Genomic DNA, 18,273 nt, shown 5'->3' with positions numbered 1-18,273 from the left:
TATTGGAATAGGATGACTTTGGATTTAAAAAAAATCTTCTACAGTGCATTACCACATGCAGTCAATTCCATGCCATGGGAGATCTCCTAACACAGCAATTTTAATTGTCTATCATGTCCAGATGGATGCCTGCAACTACACTTGCGCTACTAAAGGGTTGGTTGCTTGGGTAAACATAAAGAAAAACTGTATATGAGAGCAACTCTCCTGGTAGGTTTTGTTCACTGCAGAAAGGAAATGGGATTTAGACAAATCTGCGCAATTTCACCTGAGGCTATAACCTTGGCTGCCCTCTAACTCTCTTCACTGTGAATGCTGTATAATATAACCATGGCCAAGGTCCATAATAATGAAGACTTTCAAACACATTTCCAAAGCCAAAGTGTGATTGTGTAGAGGTAAAAATGTAGACTTAAGATGTTTACAAAGATAATTATGCTAATTTTTGATTGACACAGTCAGTGAAGATGAGCTTGGTAAACCATGTGCTTTATGCGCTATACACCCAGTCCCTTTCATTCACCAATGTAAAGTATTTTGTAGTGCTGCAACGATTAATCGATTAACTCAAGTATTCAATTAGAAAAAAAAAATCGAATTAAATTTTGTTGCTTCAAGTATTCGTTTAATTAAAGTGGCGTTGTATTGGTTTATTTTGAAAGTGTTTCCATGTAGTTTTATTGATTTGGGTGGCAACAATGAATATGATATAACTCATTTCTCATGGCTGAAACCAGCTGCTCCCTGTTAAGACCAACATTAGCCAAGTTTTTGTTTGAGCCAATGTTTTTTATGCATTCATGATTTAGTTTTAAGGTATATTTGACCGTTTTTTGTGGGAATATGTGTCTAAACCATTTGTTAAGTGCATTGTAAAAAAAAAAAAAAAAAAATAGCATTTTATAGCATTTAAGCAGCGGACTTTTTCTGTGTAAGTTAGCCAATTTTTCTTTTGTTGTACATAGATTCTCATTTGAAAAATATTTTTAGACTGTTTTAGGCTCAGCTCGGGTATTATAATTTTTCATGTTCCTTATCCGATTACTCCATTATTCGAATTGACTAGTCCATCGATTGATCGACTAGTAAAATAGTCGATAGCTGCAGCCCTAGTATTTTGATATCATTTATACAACATACTATTTTTGTAAAGAAAAAAAATATTTTATTCCATGATTTTTAACAACATTTTGCTGAGTATTTTCATTTGTATCTATCAGTTACTGCTTGCACAATGGTTTTTGCTTGTCAGACAGAAAGGCCTCTTAACACTAGCTCAAGCCAAGTGTGAATGGTCCAGCAGCAGTGGAGCATGAAAGCATCGCCCATACTTTTGAGTACTGAAGAAGTAGCATATCAGGAAATAAAAAGCAAGGCTTTTACTTGACAAGAAGTCCCAAAGACATGTACAGAAATTTTTTATTATTGCACAAGAAAGCCACAGCTTTGCCCAGTTTAAAGAGGAAGGGGTGATTAGCACAACCATGAAAAGGGCATTACTTATTTAAAAATAATAATAAACTATCATTAGTTATTTAACAATTACCCAGTGGCTAAGCATTAAGCTGAGAATACTTCAATAATATTACTCCGGTAATTATTTGAGTCTACAACTAATTTTTTTTTTTTTTTTTTTACTTTCATTTGTCTTACTTTATTCTAAAGTATCAGTACTCTTTCTTGAGTACAATTTCTGGCTACCCAATCTACTACCTCAGCAGAGCTGGATGCAATTTACCGTGATGTACTATATAATAGTGCTGACCATAAGTATTGGCACCCCTGCAATTCTGTCGGATAATGCTCAACTTCTCCCAGAAAATGACTGCAATTACACATGTTTTCGTAGTAATATCTTCATTTATTTTGCTTACAATGAAAAAGCACATAAGAGAAAAAAAAAAAATTATTTTACACGAAACTCCAAAAATGGGCCGGACAAAATTATTGGCACCCTCAGCCTAATACTTTGCAGCACAACCTTTAGATGAAATAACTGCGAACAACCGCTTCCGGTATCCATCAATGAGTTTCTTACAATGCTCTGCTGGAATTTTAGACCATTCTTCTTTGGCCAACTGCTCCAGGTCTCTGAGATTTGAAGGGTGCTTTCTCCACACTGCCATTTTCAGATCCCTCCACAGGTGTTCTATGGGATTCAGGTCTGGACTCATTGCTGGCCACTTTAGAAGTCTCCAGTGCTTTCTCTCAAACCATTTTCTAGTCCTTTTGGGTCATAAGTATAACACCATTTACCATTTACCATTGTCCTGCTGGAAGACCCATGACCTCTGAAGGAGACCCAGCTTTCTCACACTGGGCCCTACATGATGCTGCAAAATTTGTTTGTAGTCTTCAGACTTCATAATACCATGCACACGGTCAAGCAGTCCAATGCCAGAGGAAGCAAAGCAACCCCAAAATATCAGGGAACCTCCGCCATGTTTGACTGTGGGGACAGTGTTCTTTTCTTTGAAGGCCTCGTTTTTTTCCTTGAAAACTATGTTGATGCCTTTTCACAAAAAGCTCTACGTTTTGTCTCATCTGACAAGAGAACATTCTTCCAAAACGTTTTTGGCTTTCTCAAGTAAGTTTTGGCTAACTCCAGCCTGGCTTTTTATGTCACTGGGTCAGAAGTGGGGTCTTCCTTGGTAGAGTCCTTTTTCATTCGGACGCCGATGGATAGTACGAGTTGACACTGTTGTACCCTCGCACTGCAGGACAGCTTGAACTTGTTTGGATGTTACTCGAGGTTCTTTATCCACCTTTTGCACAATCTTTTGTTGAAATCTCTCATCAATTTTACTTTTCCGTCCACATCAACGGAGGTTAGCCACAGTGCTATGGGCTTTACACTTATTGATGATACTGCGCACGGTAGACACAGGAACATTCAGGTCTTTGGAGGCGGACTAGTAGCCTTGAGATTGCCCATGCTTCCTCACAATTTTGCTTCTCAAGTCCTCAGACAGTTCTTTGGTCCTCTTTCTTTTCTCCATGCTCAATGTGGTACACAAAAGGACACAGGACAGAGGTTGACTCAACTTTAAACCATTTTAACTGCCTGCAAGTGTGATTTAGTTATTGCCACCACCTGTTATGTGCCACAGGTAAGTAACAGGTACTGTTAATTACACAAATTAGAGAAGCATCACATGATTTTTCAAAGGGTGCCAATACTTTTGTCCGGCCCAAGACAGTGTAAAGCGCTTTGAGGGCCTTAAAAGGTGGAAAGGCGCTTTACAAGTGTGACACTATTTACCATTTATGGAGTTTTATGTAAAATGATAATGTGGTAATTTTTTTTCCCATTCTGTTTTTTTCCCCATTTCAAGCAAAATAAATGAAGATATTACTACCAAAGTATTTGTAATTGCAATCATTTTTGGGGAGAAATTGTGCATTTTCCGACAAATAATTGCAGGGGTGCCAATACTTTTGGCCAGGACTGTATAACGGAATGCACTACTTTAGCTGGTGCAATCTAATGATATTAAACCAAACAAGGATCTGCTGTGATATAGGCCCTAATGAAAATATTGAATTTAATTGTTATCTGCAAACGTGGATCATAATTTCCCAAAACTATGACAAGTTCCATCAATCTTCTCCAACAGTTTATCCTGTTCAGAACCCTTGAGGGCTGGTTGATTGTCAAGGATTGGCATAATATACCATTTACTGGTTGTTTTCACCAAGTAGGAAATCTAGCACTGCCCCCCCCCCCCCCCCCCCCCCCCATCTAAGTCAGGCGAATAAACCAAAACCGGTAAAAAGGTTTTCTTTAATGTACCTACTGTGTCAACAAAACTGAGGAATACTCTATTTTTCAAGCAAAGATGTTTGATTCTGCTAACGCACAACTGTACAGTAAATCTGTAAGTGAGAAAAACTTGACTGTCACAGTGTAATTGTTATCTATGTGGCTGAGTTGAAAAAAAAACAACAACAAGGCTCAATGTATTAAAGGAAAAGGAAATCCGCTCGTTTGTCATTCTGCTCTTGTAGTCGAGGGAACCATGCATACCTTCCTTGGCAGCCTGCCAGAATTCAAATGCCACTCTGAAAGCCTGAGCCACTGTTAGGGTTACTGCTTGTGCCTGTGGAGAAGAGAGACGTACATTAGAAGGGGATGAAGAAAAAGAAGACAAATGATAAGTATTACATAACTCAAAGGCTTCCAATCCACAGTATGGATATTGAAGCACAGAGTTATGGAAGTGGCCACGTGACCATTACCAGCAAGTTTAGAGACACTTCAAAGGAGGAAGAGTCACCATGACATGTTTATTTAGCTGGGAGGCAATGTAGCGTTTTGGCAAGTCCTAAATTAGGGGAAGGAAGAGGAGGGTGTGGCTCACTTGTTTGAAAACCTCAAGGGAGCAGGAAATCATGGCTACCTATGTTCTCTTTATGTTTTCTCTCTGCTCATCTTCCTTCACTTCGGACTGAATATTTGAATGTTAACTTGCGTCCAAGAAAAAGGGTGGTTATTTAAACACTGCATTTTGTCCAACATAAAAGCCTCCACAAAGCTACTAAGTAACTGTTTGAAAGAAAGGAATACAAATATTTATAGCGTTAACTTGTTTACCACTTTTCTCTTTGTGCAGAGGAAGGCATGACACTCAAGTGTCTCATTGTGTTGGCTCTGGACGATGTAGGCGAAGACTTTGTCATGCATCTTATCTGCTGTACAATAGGATATTCTGAAAAACACACACACACAGAATTTGAGCACCGAGGAAAGCAATGATGCATTGACTAGATCACAACGTTAGCCGAGCAATGCAATTTAACTGGTGCAATATTGTGTTACTACACTAAAGACTGTAGCCAAAAAAAACATTACATTCTAAAGTACATGGTACGAGTGTGTCATTGTTACTTGCTGGATTTTGAATACTAAGCTACCTCAACTACTACTGTGGGGGACACACAAACTGTTTAGATTTATTTGAATGTTGGATATGTATTATCCTCTTGGGGAATCAAGAGTTGTGAATCTCAAGGTAAGTTCAACATAAAGTCGACAAAGTGAATATAACGGTATACAAATTTTAAATCAATAAGAACTCAGGAGAAAAACTTTGCAAGGCTCACAGCAAGCCAATATGAGATTCAGTGGCAAATTTTTGCAATGAGGGCTTTGGGAAATTGGGTGTCTAGTTGTCTGATCAATTTATTTTATTGATCATTCACCTTCCTCGAAAATATTAAGTCAAGGTAGGTACAGGAATATTAATAGCAAGGTAGATACATGCTGCTTGAAGTCTTCAAATCCTGTTGAGCAGGCTACAAGCAGTTCACAGTTTTTACACTGTAAAACGATCAAGTTAATGAACGAGACTATTAATCGCGCTAAATGAAAATCTTGAGATCTAAAGCTATAAAGAAATGAACAGCCAGACACCAGACTGTCAGAAAGCACTTAAATTTAATCTCAAGTGAAGACAGCAGTAAAAAGCAACTTGGAGAATGCCTAACACTGCAGACAGCAGAATTAATGTAGATAAATTCTGTAAAGCTGTGGCATTAACACCCACATAGATGTTCAGTGATATACAATGAAGGCTCTGCTCTCAATGGCACCTAGGCTAGATTTATACTGTGCATCCAAGCATCCAATTCCAAGTCTAAACATTTAACATGACACATATCTGATGTCCATGAGTATATCATACTCTAATTCACCAAAATCTGTCTGGATGTCTGTCCGGCTTTATTCTGAGACTATGAATCAAAAGGTCGCCAAACTTGGTGCAAGGGTACATCTTGGGCAGAAAATGAAGAAGTTTATACTTTTAAAGCAAATGATCAAGAAATTACCATTAATTGGAAGGTTGCATCTTGAATAGAGAAAGAATAAGTTTCATTTTTTTAAGTAATTAGTTGTGAAGTTGCCTCAAAATCAATAAAAATATGAAATTAAAAAATTAGAGCCATATGAGGGGCAGAGTTACAGTATGTATGTTCCAACTGTATCAGCTATAGTAACACCATCTCGGATAGAGAAAGAACGATGTTACCTGCAACATAAAACAATTATCAGAGAACCCCAAAATTTCTAAAATAAGGTCCTAATGAAACCTTTTTTTTTTTCAAATTTGTAAAAAGAAAAGTCAAATGAATATGTGTAATAAGCGCTCTAATATCTATAACTAGGGTTGTTCCAATCATGGTTTTTTTGCTCCCAATCCGATCCCGATCGGTTTAGTTTGAGTATCTGCCGATCACGATATTTCCCATTCCGATTGCTTTTTTCGCTCCCGATTCAATTCCAATCATTCCCGATAATTTTTCCCGATCATATACATTTTGGCAATACATTAAGAAAAAAATTAATAAAACTCAGACGAATATATACATTCAACATACAGTACATAAGTACTGTATTTGTTTATTATGACAATAAAGCCTCAAGATGGCATTTACATTATTAACATTCTTTCTGTGAGAGGGATCCACGGATAGAAAGACTTGTGACTTTGTATATTGTGACTAAATATTGCCTCCTAGTGTATTTGTTGAGCTTTCAGTAAATGATACTGTAGCCATGCCCAAATGCATGATGGGAAGTAATGTTAAATACAATTAGAAAACGATTTAATTTAAAAAAATATATATATATATATTAAAAAAAGGCATGGCCGATATTTTTTTGCCGATTCAGATTCTTTGAAAATGACGTGATCGGACCCGATCGATCGGCGGCAATCGATCGGGACATCTCTATCTATAACCCTTACTAAATCCTGTTTTTTTTCTCATGGAACCTACAGATGCATGTGTTGACTTGCATCCATAATTTTTTTTTTTTTCCAAAAAGAAATGTCAAAATTCCGAATTAGTCTCAAAATCATGAAATTTTAGGTGTATCAAATGTCATGCATTTGGCAATAAAAGGTTTTTTTAGCCATTGGTTGGGGAAGGGCCACAAAATCGCTAAAAATATATATGATTTTTTTTTTTTTAATGAGGGCTATAGGAAGGGTAGAGGTATTTATGTTAGAGAAGCTACACACAGAGATGATGACGCACATGTGCAGTGTTGTGAATAACGGCGTTATTTACATAACGGCTTTATTTTTTTAGTAACGGGGTAATTTAACTAATTATTTTTTCCGCCGTTACAACGCCGTTACCGTTACTGACGGTCAAAAGCGGTGCATTACTCACTTTGAATAAATTGAAGAAACTACCAGCCGTAGCGAGTCTACTCTGTTTATTTGTCATCCAAGACTTGGGGTGCGTTCAGGTTCATGGCAATGAAAATAGTAAACACACATCCTTTGCAAGAACGATGGAGCTGCCGTTTGGTACGGTCATAATGTGCAGGTCCTGCACCCATCCGCAGCAAAACTGTTCGTAGCTTTGTAGCGATTTGTAATTTCGGAATCGCGTAATTGTGGAAGCCCATTGACATCTTTACTCCATTTGTCTTCGGCTTGCTCGTAAGGGTCAACATTGCTCACATCCTTAAGTTTGATCACATATCTGTTCTTCGCCTTAGTAACGAGTTTGTCTCTTTATCGAATTGGCAAGTTAAAGTTTAATGTCCCGCGAGCCAGACCTGCTTCCAATATGGCTGCGTTGTTTTCAAATCTCACGTGATCCCCCATTCTGTGACGTAAACGCTCAAGCCTAATAGCACACGTACTTCAGAGCCGGTGTTTTCACACACAAACCGGAACAGCGCGTGCAGCAAACACACCCACGCAAAACAGATGCAGAGGGATATGATGGCAGAGCATTCAGGGGAAAATTTGTCCTTTACGAGGTGGAGATACATACACTATTTCAAGTTGGTCGAAATTAAAGGAAAGAACGTGCATGTAAAGTGTAATTTAGCTTTTGTCCACATCTGTGGTAAGCAATTCAAATCTGTTTATTTTTGTTGCACTTCAAGTGTAGGCTATATCTGTTGCTGGTGAGGTGCAATAAATATTACAAGGTTCTATAACACAACTACCTGCCTGTTCTTCTCTATTCAACTGACTCGAATACTGGTCAGAAAATTTCAAATCCTTTGACATACAACAACTTTTTAAAGTAACGGAAATAGGTACATTCCCTGGTAACTAGTTACTTTTAATACAGAGTAATTCAGTTACTAACTCAGTTAATTTTTGGAAGAAGTAGTGAGTAACTATAACTAATTACTTTTTTAAAGTAACGTGCCCAACACTGCACATGTGTGAACTCTCACGCTATATTAGCGTGGTTTGAAAACTCTTTCCATAAATAGCAGATAGCTTGGCAATAGCTTTTCTGGGCATTCACATTTTTAGTCGCAGTTGCACATAGAAACTACCTCACCAAAAATATAACTTTTTGTGTTAAATATGTACATAATATCGTCTTAAATCGATATGAAGCCCTTGAATCGAATTGAATCATAGCAGACTATTTCATCGTCAAATACTGTATCAGTGTCCAAAGATATCGACTTGGTTTTCGATACTAGTATAAGTATCGATGCAATACGAAACAATAGCAAAAGCAAGAATTTAGCAAATACTTAGGAAAAAGAAGAAACAAATGCTATGTACAGTGATCCCTCGCTACTTCGCGCTTCAAACTTTGTGCCCTTAGTCCATCACGGATTTTTTTTTTTTTTTTTTTTTCAGTTGAAAAAAAAAATAATAAGAAACACAGTATTTTAATTAAAAATTTTCAGGTATATGCATGTATACATGTACAAATCATTGTTTTCTTTTATACACTACCTTTCAAAAGTTTGAGGTCCAAGTTACCCCAAACATTTGAATGGTAGTGTATATACCTCATTTATATCATAATTATTACATTTGCAGTGCATTTTTTTTTTCCATGTTAATAAGCTCCACCTCTACTTCGCACATTTTTTATTTTCGCTTGTGGGGCATCCCCTTTAACCGCAAAAAAATGAGGAATCACTGTATAAATAACTATATATGAAAGCAGAATTTCGAGGTCAATTGGGGGATGATTATTTAGCTCAAGGCCAACGAATGTCACGCAGCTTGAGGTATGCAGGCCGAGACAGGCGAAAGGTTTCTATGGCAATTTTAGGAATGTTTGTGTCACTTGGGTGTGAGAAAATGTGTGCGTGTCATCCGGTCACACCTGCATGAAAGCTCAGACATAAATGCTGGGCTGCTCCCTGGTGGGAGCCATACAGCTGACAGACAACACACACAAACGTCTGCATGTCACACCTCTTGACCTCACTCAACAATCCAGTGACGGATAAGTTCAGGCATGTAATGAAAACTTGCGTTTTAATCAAGGGATGAAGTCAAGCTAAGACTGAAAATATTCAATAACTGAGGCCCGCCTAGTTGACTCATTTACTCAGTACAAGACACAAAGAGAACCTACCTGTAAATGGAAATGTTTTCTATAAGCTGGTTGGAGGCACTGTCGTAAAGAATGATTCCACGAGGGGAAACTGTTAGTGTGACTTTCTGGAGCTTTTTGCCACTCGCTCTTGCCTGAATTATAAAACATTAGATTAAAAAAAAAAAGGACAAGTGTTAGACAAATACTAAATTATGACAATACAGCAGTACATTGTTGTGGAAAAGCATTATATAAAATCTTAAAAGATGGCGGTTGCAGTCAATTTGTGTCACGCTCAAGAAGACCTGACTGACACAAGCGTTGCAAGATATTATAAAAAACTGAATATCACAAAATTGATATTATAATAACATTTAAAATGCTCCTTAAGAAGTTGTTTTCATTATTAATGAAAAAAACTAAATTCTATTAAGGCAAAATAAGCAGGCTATGTGTATATGCATCAAAATGATTAGGACTAAACTATTATGTGTCACACTTAAATATAATTCTTTAAAAATACAGGCATCACACTTTAATATTGTATTTATATGTAGTCACGTTTAAGTAACAACCATGTATGTAATTGCTTGAGCCAATAGGAATATAGCAACTCGGGTGGATGGCAATGCACATTAAGGTCGATTCTGATTGGTTAAATTCAAATAAACTCCAACAGCATTCATCAAGCATAAAATACATGTGGTAAGTATGAATTTTTTGTGAGTCCTGGCAATAAGCATACTGTACATGCCAAAACGCTGATATTTTGTCAATATATTACGGAGCCCTTCCCAAGACAAGAAATCACTGAACCTGAGAGAATACCTTTTGGTGTTTGAGAACAAGACAAGACATCAACTGGATGAGAAATATTTTAACCAAAATTAAGTTAACGCAGTTTATGGCTATATTAAAACCTGTTCAGACGAAAATGAAATCGCTAATCTTCAATGTAATTCATGACACATTCAGTCTTTTGATGTGTTGTTGGTGCGCGTGGCATCTCACTGTGGCCACTATTCTCTTGACAGCAGCAGCAGACAGCTCTTCTCCTTTAGGTTGCTCAACCATAGTGACCCCCAAGTACTTGAGCTGGAACACCATCCCCTCCAGAAGGGTTTCCCTCGTGTCTGTCCAGTTCTCTGGAAGCTCTGCACAAGACAAACACAAATAGCCAACACAAACCAATGTAAGTCAAGCTATTTCTCAGGCTCAGAACACACGTCAACAAATCCTGGTCAACACAGTCAATGTTCAGTCATTTTAGGACTACCCGCCAAAACAAACACTTCAACCTTATTGTACTTTAGACTTTCATAGTTTAAACCAATAACATTTCTTGTGTGTGTATCAATTACTGGATATACTATATATTTTATATTACGAAATACTCATATCAATTTAGATCGCTATGTGCACGCCAACTCCTCAGCAAGGCTGTGGTCTCACAAAGCTAACCATTAGTACTAGGGGTGTCCCGATCGCATATTTTTTCACCCGGGTCAACTGATTTTGAGAATCTGCCGATACCAAGTCCCATTCTGATACTGAAACAAAAGTGTTGTTAAAAAAAAATGTTTTAAACATGTTACTGTCCCACTGTGCCGCCTTCATAATTTGATTTTTGAACAAGAATAACGTATAAAAATGCTTGTCTTCAGTCCACTCAAATCTACTCATGCTGAAAACAGCCTCTCACTTACACAATGAGCTGCCACAGCACACGACCGCTAGTGTTTAACAAGCTAAACAATAATCGACACATCTGAGCCTTTGATGGTAGAGCCTGCTCTCAGACAGACACGCCTTATGTCAAATAGACAACAATAACCTCTGTGCAGTTAAGTTATTTCACTGTGTAAAGTAGGAGTGGGAACCTCTTGGTCCCTCGCGATACGATACGGTTTGCCATACAACGCTCACGATAACGATGATCTGACGATACAACGATTATCGATACATTGGTCAAGAAATCATTCTACAAACAACTAATAAATAGAAAAACAAGTTTCTGCTGTGAAATGGAATGAGTTTATCACTATAGTCTATGGCCGTCAGTGGCAGCCAATGCCAGGCAATGAGGTAATTTTGGGCCATTTCAGGTCATTTACCTGTTGATTTTGAGTTACTTTCTGTTGGTTTGGGAGTATTATATGGGTCACTTCCTGTTTATTTTGAGTTACAGAGCAGGAATTTACAGGTCACTTCCTGTTTATTTTGAGTTACAGAGCAGGAAGTGACCTGGGAATCACCCAAATGAATAGGCAGTGATTCAAACTCAACAGGAAACGACCTGTAAATGCCCTAAAATGAACAGCAAGTGACCTGTAAATGCCCCGAAAATCGGACCGAATGACTGTGAATGCTCTGGTTTTGAATGAACGAACGTTCCCAGTCTAAATGGATTGGCCTTCGAGCACCGTCAATGGCAGCCTTAGAGTTAACTGAGACACTATTATGGTGGAAGATTTTGGTAGCAAATTAATGGTTCCTTTTTTAATTTTTTTTTTTTTTTTTTTAAACATTGACACCTTTTAATAACGATATCTCGATTCTTGACAGGAGCACATCGATAACCTGTTGGGATACAAAGTATCACGATATACCACCATTTCGAGATTTTGTCACACCCCTAGTGTAAAGACATGCAGTTTTCATTGTCAGCAGCATCGACTCCACCATGAATGTCGAGCTCTAGCTGTAGTGATGATGTGCCATATTTTACCTTACCTTGTTCAAAAACTTTAAAATGTTACTGTCCCACCGTGCCGCCTTCATAATGGGAATTCTTTTTAAACAAGAATAACATAGAAAAATGCGAGTCTTTATTCAATGCATCATTGAGTGAGTCCATTCAAATCAACACACCCTTTGACGCTCACTCTGCTGAGAACAGCCTCTCACTTAGACAATGAGTTGCCACAGCACACTACTGCAAGTGTTTAACAAGCAAAATGATGATTGGCACATGTGCGCCTTTGTTGGTAGAGCTACCACGCTTCTCTGGCAAGATCAAAGCTAAACCCCTGTCAACAATCGTTAACTTTAAATAGCTAACTCCAGGTGACCAAGAAAAGCCGCAGGAGGGAGAGTGAGAGGCTGTAAAAACATGAAGCAGAAAAACAAATATATTTTTTTTAACTTAAAAACCCAATTCTTTTCACCCAATTCCAATCCTCTAAAAAATGGCGCGATCGGCTCGATTTCTGATCATGTAATCAGATTGGGACATTCCTAATTAGTACCAATTTTTTTGCCTTGCCCCTTTTAATAATAAGATGGTGTTTTGGTTGGGCTAACATTTATATTACATTTTTTTCTTGGGATGCACTGAAATGAAAACTGCTCCAATATAATTGCAATTTTTACATTTAAATTTCATATCAATCAATATATATATATCAATCAAAACCTGATTTTATTTTTCTCAAATCGTCCCAACCCATCATAAATATTTAAGTATATTTAATAAAAATGTATATATTTAAGATGCATGAGGTAAGGAAAATGTTAGGCATTATAAAATTCAGAAGTGCATTTAAAGACAACACATAAACATGATAAAATTGACAAAATCATTAGCACAGTTTAAATGACTGTCCATAATTAGCTAGACATCACTGAACTGCTTTATTGATAGGATTGTGTAAGATCAGTTGTATTAAAAGATACTGGCTGTGTTCTATTTGTCTATTCTAGTCACTGAATAAAAATATGATTACAGTCATATAATTACAGAAACAATCCATGCAGAAAATTGGCTTCTGATGAATTTATTTAAAAAAATAAACAAATTAAAAAAGCGAGAGAGACCGAGAAGAAGAAAAAAACAACAACCCTGAGGTGAACACAATTTTCCCCACTTTCCTTGTGATTGACTTAATTTATGCAGATGTTAACGTTATATTTTGAGAAAAAAATTCATTAAAGAAACAAAACATGACACGGCAGAAGTAGCAGCTCAAACCTGTTATATGTTCCTCCTGTCTTATATTGCCAAACCAACCATGAGTGGTTGTGGGGAACAGTTACGCTGGTCTCAATACCATAGTACAGTTACGGTAATTGATGGGTGGGTCTAAAATGCTTCACGCTCAAGCCAGGAGGACAGATCAGGCTTTCTTCCAGGCAGATATATAATTAGTGCATATCAGCAAGAAAAATTAGCTGTTCCAAGTTGAAAATTAAATTAGCATCGTAAAATCTAGATTTTAGATCTAGATTTAAAGTACTGCGTGGCAGATGTTTTGACAGTGGACATGTAGCAGTGCTGAAGTCAACATAACCCGACTAGTAGGATCCTACCCAACCCTATTTGTAGGACCAGTTCTACACTGCAAATTTATAATGTTTTAATCACATTATTTTACTTAAATCTAGTCAAATAATAGTCTCCAACTTGTTTTGAGTGTAAAAGACTGGTTAACAGATTAATGTGTCAGATTATTCCACCTAATGTAGCAAATATTACTATTTATTCCTATTAAGACCATACATCCAAAAGTTGGTAATTTTTTACCTAAATCAAGAAAAAATGCTTTCAAATAATGTTTTGAACAATATCTATTCTTGAATTAAGAACATTTCTGACAAAAACTAATTTATTGCTTAAAATAAGTCTTAAAAATAGCTAGGTGAAAATAAACATATCAAGAAATCTAAGTAAAATTTACTTGAAGCACTAGCAGAAAATTTCCCTTATTTCTAATTTACACGGAAAACAAGGGAATTTAACTAATTTTAAAGAGGTGTGTTTTTGCAGTGTAATCTTTTATAGAAAGCATGAGTGATCAGGCAAAACGTCTGAAAGGGGCTCTGAAGTCAAGCCCAACCAATAAAGAATACAACAATAAAGAAAATGATGAGATGGTCCCCATTCAATCATTATAATGAAAATTATAATACCTAAATGAAATAATTATATGTCAAATTCTGCCAGGTTATGATCATTTATGAGCACAACTGAGTACACATATAGACATGTCATAAAAATACATAGTCAGCTGGGATACGTTCCAGCTCCCCACTGAACTGAATGAGGACGAGCACTCTAGAAAATGGATGGATGGATGGATGGATAACCACATTGTATTCACATATACAGCATTTACAGACACTGATTTATTGGTTTTAATGTTTATGAATATAAGGTGAAGAATGTCAAAGTGGCTCCTGCACCCTCCATCTTTTTCTGTATGTGGCCGTCCGTACTCGTTTATTCTGAACTGATTTAAAAAACGGATCCACTTGATCCACCTCTACATCACTCAAAGGGTGAAAATAAAGCCAGATTGTTGGTATAGCATTTGAAACTATACCCAGGGCAATCAAACTCAACTATAAGTTTTACTGTCCAAAGTATGGCACACGGGCCATTTGCAGCTCGCCATACTGTACATATTTTTTGGGCCCATGGGTGCTTAGTTTCTTGCCTGGTACACCAGACTCATCGCTGTTCCAGCGATTGAGTCTGGCCACCATTCAGCGGATACAATTTCCAAGGCGGACCAAGCCACAGCAAACAGACAGCGGAGTGGACCAATCAGCGACGGGCAGACGTGACGTTAGTAAAACAACGAGGGCAGGACGAGGGACTTGCGCGCGGAAGTAAACATAGGAGGAGAGCGGAGTTTATTCAACATGGCTAGCGCGAGACAGACTGTTGTTAATGACTTGTGTCGATGTGTTTTTGGTAATTTAAAACCGATTTTACCGTGGATTGGAACATATTCTCGGCTCTCCTGTTCACCACCTGTGTTGTTGTGGAGACGACTTTCGACTCGCAAGAGTGACGTTGCTCGTTAAGAACACGTCACGCAAATAAACGAATCTGATTTGTCGATTGATTTTGTACCTGCTCGAGAGGCCGTTAATGGGCTGGTTCCCAGACTTTTCTCTCAGTGTTTGAAAAATAGAGGGAGAACAGTCTGGCCGTGCCAGGCAACTTAGTTTCAGCCATTAACTGTTCCATTTCCAAGTTATTGATGTCCGAAAACCGATTCGCATTTGCAATGCATGAGGACAGGCACTCAGTTTTTGTAAATCTGAAACCACTTGGAGTATGAGCAGACTTTGTTGTGATTCTTGCCCCATAACGGTAACAGAACTCTGATTCTGATATTTCTAAAAGACATCTGAGGAGCAGCAGTTCATCTTGACAAGAGTCTTGACAGTTTGGGCCAGAGAAACATGAAAGAGTAAGATGACCACAAGCACCATAAGATTCCATCTCTGCAGTATTTGGAAGTGCGGTGAAGCAGTTTAGTATAAAAGCATGACAGTAATCCAGTTCTTATTGGTCACACTTGCATTCATACAACCAACCCCCCATACCCAGCAGTAGCCTCCATGGCAGCTCACTGCAGCTACTGTACTGATTAAAGTGAACTTCAAAGGATTATTGGTTGGCTTGCCAGTGCACACTGCTCGCCTGCATGAGGCCACCTTTAAAAAAGAGAACATGTAAAAGGGCAATGTTTGCTCAGCGGATGGGGATTGCGCTTGGAGGCTGGTCTGGGAAAACACCAAGCATTGCTCTACCAATCATATTTCCAGAGCAGTTTATATTGCGAAGAGTCCAATCGGGTCGGGTGGTCTTGTACGAGCTCTTTGCGGCTCTGCCAAAGCCTTGATCCTCTTTTACAACTGCGCCGCTCACACTACCTCTGCATACATTCAAATGGGCTCATGCACATGGTGTAAATGGTGTTACACTTATATAGCGCTTTTCCACCTTTCAAGGCGCTCAAAGCGCTTTACACTATCTCACCATCCACCTACTGGTGACGCAGCACCAGGAGCAACGTGGGGTTCAGTATCTTGCTCAAGGACACTTAGGCGTGTTCATCAGGGCGGAGAATTGAACCCACAACCTCTGGGTTTGGGGGACAACTACTCTACCACTGAGCCACGCCACCCCGTATGCATGTGGATATGTCAACACCTGGATGTATAATGTTATAAAGGGTATGTTAACCACCATTATTACACTTGGACACACAGGCATTTACCATTCCCTGCTGCTGCAAGGTGAGCTCACATTTGCAGTCATAGGCATGTGAGAAAAGGAGGCAAACACACATATAGTATGACTTGACTTTCAGTGTTATTATTAAATCGATTAAAGAACACACCTATTTTGTTGACAGACAAGGAGGAAGTGAGCTAACACTTCATGACATTACAGTCAAAGTCTTTGGAATTTTGTCGAGAGTTAGATTGTCTGTAGTCGTGTATGTTGTTAGATCCAGTGTGCGTCCGCCAGATGAGTGAATGAAGCCAATGGCATTGTTTGTATTCTTTGTTGATGAGACGTTACTCCTTAGCACAGAGCGCTAAGCTAGTCAGCAATTACGCTAATCAGTGATATAAGTGCCATTTGTATTGTGTTTTGGTGCAGCATAATAGCACTTGAGTTATTGTTAGAGAGTAAAGTTGTGTCATTGATTTTTCTAAAGAAACCACACACATAAACCCATTAATATAACAACTCAGTCTTCTTTCAACACAAACTCCTATTCAAACAGTAAACTGTCATACAAGAGAGTGGGTTTTGAAATTGGATTTGGATTGTATTTAAGAAAAACTGTTCAAGAAAACTAATTTAGTACAGTCTGCCTTATTCAATTTTGTTGAGTTTGTTTAAAGAAAAGTAATTGACAAAATTTATATCAGCACGTTGCCTACAGTCAAAAAATGTCAATTAGCAGCACTTTTGTCATATTTATGGACTGACAAATTCTCTTTATATTTTATATTCAGAACCTTTATCAAAAACTAACAAGTTTTATGTACTTAAAACAGTTCAGTTGTAAACTACAGTTAAATCAGGTAGCTGTAATAAAACATTTTTGAAGGAATAGTCATCCATTTTGTGACTTACAACATGCCTAAAACGACAAGTAAACAAGTTAAATTGTGAAGGTAATTGCAAAAAAGTGACATTAATCCGACTAATCGTTTAATTACTCATACGAATAATCAATTATGAAAATATTCATTAGTTGCAGCCCTACATTGTAGCAACTCAAAATGATTCTCAGTAGTTTGTGTGGTCCATAGGGCTGCAGCTATCATTTATTTTAGTAGTCGATTAATCTATGAACTCGTTAGTTCGAATAATCAAGTAATCGGATAAACATTAAAAAATCAAAATACCTGAGCAGGGCATCAAATGGTATAAATATAATGATAAGGATCTACATATGTACAACAAAAGAACAATTGGCTAACTTACATAGCAAACGTCCACTAGCTTAAATGCTATAAAATACTGACCAACTAATAAAACCTCGCTTCTGTTGGTCTTAACAGGGAACAGCTGGATTTAGCCATGTAAAATGAGGCAGACTAGAGGGCAGTGTATCCACCCAAATGAATAAAACTAAATGCAAACACTTTCAAAAGCAAACTATTACGACGCCACTTTAATTAAACAAATACTCGAAGCAGCAAAATTTAATTCAAATCTTTTTTTCTAATTGAATACTTAATTAAGTTAATCGAGCTAATCGATTAATCGTTGCAGCACTAGTGGTCCCCACGCGTTTGTACGCAATGTCAGGGCAAGCTCCTAATGACACGACAGATGCTGTCCTTGGGGATCTCCTCCCAGGTCTGGCCCAGGGCATCACTGAGCTCCTGGACAGTCTGAGGAGCAACCTGGTTGCGCCAGAAGGATTAAAACATAATGTCCCAGGGGTGTTCTATTGGGTTTAGGTCAGGTGAGTGTGGGGGCCAGTCAATGGTATCAATTCCTTCATCCTCCAGGAACTACCTGGAGGATAGCCATTCTCTAGCCACATGAGGTCGGGCATTGTCGTGGACTAGGAGGGATCCAGGTCCCACTGCAACAGTGTAGGTTATGGCAATGGGTCCAAGGATTTCATCCCGATACCTAAAAGCAGTCAAGGTGCCATTATCTAATGTGAAAAGTTCTGTGATGTT

The 18,273-nt window shown here is 38.0% G+C and overlaps 1 protein-coding gene across 2 annotated transcripts in view; it reads right to left on the bottom strand.

Annotated features, from left to right (window-relative positions):
* ldlrap1b (low density lipoprotein receptor adaptor protein 1b) overlaps positions 1 to 18,273 on the bottom strand; it is a 43,439-nt gene that overhangs the window by 12,890 nt on the left and 12,276 nt on the right. For both annotated transcript variants that reach the window (XM_057859535.1, XM_057859534.1), the window contains exons 2-5: positions 10,336 to 10,478; positions 9,364 to 9,476; positions 4,595 to 4,709; positions 4,028 to 4,100 (exon numbers count right to left, since the gene is read on the bottom strand). In XM_057859535.1, coding sequence (XP_057715518.1) covers positions 4,028 to 4,100; positions 4,595 to 4,709; positions 9,364 to 9,476; positions 10,336 to 10,478 — 444 coding nt within the window. The remainder of the gene's footprint in view (positions 1 to 4,027; positions 4,101 to 4,594; positions 4,710 to 9,363; positions 9,477 to 10,335; positions 10,479 to 18,273) is intronic.

This window comes from Corythoichthys intestinalis, chromosome 15 (genome assembly GCF_030265065.1).
Source record: "Corythoichthys intestinalis isolate RoL2023-P3 chromosome 15, ASM3026506v1, whole genome shotgun sequence".
Lineage (NCBI taxonomy): Eukaryota > Metazoa > Chordata > Actinopteri > Syngnathiformes > Syngnathidae > Corythoichthys > Corythoichthys intestinalis.
This window is presented reverse-complemented; position numbering and strand designations above follow the sequence as displayed.